Genomic DNA, 4,629 nt, shown 5'->3' on the forward strand with positions numbered 1-4,629 from the left:
GGAATTGTGGGATTGGGAGGAGGCAGGCTGAAGGCAGGCTGAGGACAGCCGACTACTGTTACATTTTATTTGAGTCTCAAAGTAGTCAGATCAGCAGGGGAACAGGGGGTGGGGCTTAGGCATATTTTTAACTGATGTATATTGCAAAGAAAGCTTTAGTTGCTTTGGATGGAGTTCCCCTTTAAATTGTCTCTAATATTGGAGAAGTGGGTGGGGTAAGAATTTCCTTACTCAAATTTTTTTTTTTTTTTTTTTGGTAGATAGGCATGTATCACTTCATTCCGATTGTATGGGTTAAACAGAGGTTACTTCTGAATCCCAGCTCATTGCTTTCTGCACATTTCTTCTCATGTCTATGTAAACAAATGGGGAAAAGTTATCAAAAATAGAGTCTTGTTGAAATGTGTATTTGGTATTATTTATACTTAATAAAGGAGGTGCCATGCTGCTTGCTCTACCAAAATACAAAATCAAAAGAAAAGTGCGCTTCCTGGTGGCCGTGTGTAAAAGGAATAAACATTTGGCAGAACCCAAAACACCTGACATGTAAGAGATGGCAGGAAAAGCAAGTGCAGTCTGCAGCCAGAGCCGATTCAGACACTAGTACCAGGGGAATGATAAAAAATGGCACAAAGACAAGCAAATGAAGAGAGAGAAACCGTAGACGCTTGGCTGAAATATAATTACTTCTGTGGAGGTGACGGGAGTTAGAAGATACAAAGCTTTTTACATGTTAACAAGGTGGCACCGAGAAGCCAATAATAAACAGTTGTAGGATGAACATGAAGCCTCTTCTTCTCTTCAGAAATGCATTTTTTTTAATGGGGAGCAGAAATGGAATGATCTGTTGGCTCCCCAGTGTTGTATTATCCCTGCACTGGGGAACTGATCTCGAGGCTGTATATTCCGTTAGCTCATCCTAATGGAGACAGATACAGAATGTAAGTGCAAATAACACAGGGTTTGTTATCCTTGTCCTTTGGCTCAGGAAGCAGCACTTTGTGAGGAAGGATCCAATCCTGCAGGCAAATCAACAATAAGGGGTGCACAGTCATCAGGCTCCTCTTCAAAATCCCACTGGAATTTCTTGGTTAGATGAGCCCTGAACCGAATTGCTTTCTTCCTGAGAGCTGGATTGGCAGTGGGGGAACACAGAAAGGAGAAGAGAACCTGTGGAAACAAGAGGAGATCTTTGTAACAACATTCAGGGAGTAAAAGCCCAGAAAAAATGGACAGTAAAAATGTATCAGTATGAGTAGTGTCTGTGAGCAGGGCCGGGAGTTGTAGCCCAAAAACATCAGAAATAGCACAGGTTACCCGATCTTTTTATAGACTGCAAATGACTAAATTATGACTTCCAGTTAAAATACAAGCTATGAGGTATAAACTGAACATTCCTGTCCCACACAGAAGAATGTAGATTGTAAAAAAGTGTGAAGTACCTGCAGAGTACTGGTAAGGAAATTGCTCTGGGATACAATGTCAACAAAGAAGTCAGTGGGTACTTGTGCCAGCTGGTGGTATAGGACTGATATAGTTTCCATGTACAGTTCTGGGTGCTGCAGGGAGAAATTCTCTGCCCGGCACAAAAGGTTCAGTATTTTCTTCCACTGCTCAAATGCTTCATACACATTCCCAAGTACAAAGCAGACAAAGGAGAACTGCAGCTCAGCTGGAAGGGAAAGAGTTAAAGTCAAGATAAGTAAGGTAAGTCCCTACTGGGCAAAACCCACCTCCCACCTGTACTACTATGCCACTATGCACATAAACAGGGTTAAAGTAGAAAGCAGTTGGACTTACCAAGCAGCTCCAAGGGTTGCCCTGGGTAGTGTGTATTCAGCAACTGCCCCAGGGCATAGGAAAGGTCCAAGCTGTGCTGGGTGATCTCAGTAGGGGTGGCATTATCAGGGTACGTCTTGTCAGGAATCAGGCTAAACCGAATCTCTGTTCCCTCTTTCTGCTTCATTTGGGGCAGCCTGGCCATGCCCTCCTTATAGCTTTGGCACACACTGTCATATCTGGGAAGAGAACAAACCTTGTAAAGCACTGCCTATATCTGTGGCGCTATAGCAATACAGTACAAAGCCAATGCTATATTTTATGGAGAATAGTAAACATATGTAAAAACAAATTAAAAGTTGGTATATAGCAGGCAGCCAAGTGCCACAGACCTAATGTTTGGATAAAAAAAATAATAAAGTTTCTTTATTCTAAAACATACAAATGCCTATACCCAGTCTGCATACATTCCCACAAATACACACTATAATAGGCACACCATTTCTAATAGGACACTTATCAAATTGGTAAATTCCCACCCTCCTGACAGCGCTGTTAGTTCCCCCTGGCTTTTCCCATACCTGGGCAGATTATGTTGGACTCGGTCGGCAGTGTGGGTCATGGGTTCCGTAGGAAGGACCTCAGGAAAGGAGAAGATGGTGCCACATTTCGGCTGTAGCCTGAACATGGACTCTTTCTTGATGTGATTACTGAGCGACACCCAGCGACGCATGCTCTGATAAGGATATGGCCCCAGGAAGGAATCTAAGGATTGAAGCTCCTCCCTTAGTTTTTCGGCTTCTTCTTGAGGGGCTACGACCATCTCTTCCTCCTGGGGGTCCCAGCGGAAAAGACGCAGCTCTCTCTGTTGCAAATAGAGGAACATGCTGCTGCGCGGGCTCATGTCTCCAAGGCCCCCTCCTTTACCAACCACGTTGTAGTGCATGAAATGAACACCCGGGGGCACCATTTTTACACCTCTAAATCGAGGTCCCACTTGCCAGCTATTATAGTCTATGCCAAATTCAGAGCCTTCTGGTACCCCCAATATCACCAGGGTTGCACCTTCAAAGAACAGCTGCCGGGCAAGTTCAGGATCCATGTCTGTTGAAGGGGTGTCCATCTCTATAAAAGGAAGTTGTTAAAGGTTATTCATTAATTGGTTTTCTAACGCTTTGTATTCTCAAACATTACCAGTTTATCTTTGGGGGGTATATAGACATGTTTTAGGGTTATGGACACAGGGCACGGTGGCTGTCCCAGCAACAGGGACACAGAGTCCTGGGACACAGGGAACCCACTTCCTGTTACACTCCCCAGAAACAATGCTGTTTTGCCTAAACATGCTCATACTGGGAGGGAGCTCCCAGTGAGGGTGGCCATGTTTGGTGACATGCAATAACTGAATCTCCTGCCTCGCTCATTATACCTATGCCTGTGACATCACACTCCTGTGCATAAATTAGAGAGCTGGGATTCTACAGCTTAGGGTCCCAACATGGCCATCAATATAGAGGGGGGGGGGCAAGTGGTGGGTGTTGAGTAAAGTTTGTCTAAAGTTGATGATTTCAGAGCAGGCAAGGATTCCTATATAGAGCTTTCTGCTCCCCCAGAGTTTCCCTTCTTCTCTTGCCTCTGCTCAGTAATATGCAGAACCACCCCCAACCCTTTCTCTGGCTTTAGGGCTCATACTCACAAGTGGTTTTGCTTGTGAGTCACAGATACAGGGACAGCAGAACCCAGAGTGACAGATACAGGGACAGCAGATCCCCAGAGTGACAGATACAGGGACAGCAGATCCCCAGAGTGACAGATACAGGGACAGCAGATCCCCAGAGTGACAGATACAGGGACAGCAGATCCCCCACAGAGTCACAGATACAGGGACAGCAGATCCCCCACAGAGTCACAGATACAGGGACAGCAGATCCCCCACAGAGTCACAGATACAGGGACAGCAGATCCCCAGAGTGACAGATACAGGGCCAGCAGATCCCCAGAGTGACAGATACAGGGACAGCAGATCCCCAGAGTCACAGATACAGGGACAGCAGATCCCCAGAGTGACAGATACAGGGACAGCAGATCCCCAGAGTGACAGATACAGGGACAGCAGATCCCCAGAGAGTGACAGATACAGGGACAGCAGATCCCCAGAGTGACAGATACAGGGACAGCAGATCCCCCGTTAGACAGGGAGGAAGGACACACTAGTTGCCAGACTGATACCCCTGACACAATAAACCCACCCTCACTACATACCTTTAGTACTGTAACAGCCTGTAGGCAGAACAGCTCACATTCGTACCCGGAAGCAGAAAAGCTTTCCCTGTGCAGCACAATAGCCCTCCCCCTGGAAACCCGACCCTATGAAATAATGGTTCCTATAGTTAACTGTCCGCAACATTTCCAAATCCCTGTGTTCTGGAACATTATAGAGCCTGAGCGCCTCAGACTGAGAGGCACAACTAGAAGGGAAGCAGTAAGCACTGCTGTAAAGGTCGAATTGTTCTAATAAAAACACAGTTCCAGGGGGACACCGGCACTGAAGGGTTAATACCACCTTCTGGGGGGGGGGGGGGGAACTGGAACTTATGGGAGGAGGACACAACTCCCCTTCAGGGAGTTTTCTATTTATTTTACTTTATTTTATTTGACTTTTTATTGTTTATATTGCATCTCTCCTTTTCCTTACAGGAGATCTTGGGCAGGAATCATGGTTCAGCCCCCAGACATGTATGGAGCTCTAGAGAAGGGCAGGAGCTCTGGTTAAGTCCCTTCAGCAACTGGGGGAAGGGGAGCTGCTCACCCCCCCCCCCTCACTTCACGCAGGTTGCAGGTTCCCCCTAT

General features: G+C 46.3%; 1 protein-coding gene across 1 annotated transcript; it reads right to left on the reverse strand.

Annotated features, from left to right (window-relative positions):
* Positions 1 to 663: 663 nt before the first annotated feature.
* Positions 664 to 4,084, reverse strand: aar2 (AAR2 splicing factor). The gene is given in 5 exon segments (NM_001112968.2): positions 664 to 1,170; positions 1,443 to 1,672; positions 1,801 to 2,018; positions 2,361 to 2,904; positions 4,042 to 4,084. Coding segments are annotated over 4 exon segments (1,176 nt in total). The 5' UTR covers positions 2,903 to 2,904; positions 4,042 to 4,084; the 3' UTR covers positions 664 to 984.
* Between the last annotated feature and the right edge of the window lie 545 nt (positions 4,085 to 4,629).

Source organism: Xenopus tropicalis, chromosome 10, assembly GCF_000004195.4.
Source record: "Xenopus tropicalis strain Nigerian chromosome 10, UCB_Xtro_10.0, whole genome shotgun sequence".
In the NCBI taxonomy this organism is placed as follows: domain Eukaryota; kingdom Metazoa; phylum Chordata; class Amphibia; order Anura; family Pipidae; genus Xenopus; species Xenopus tropicalis.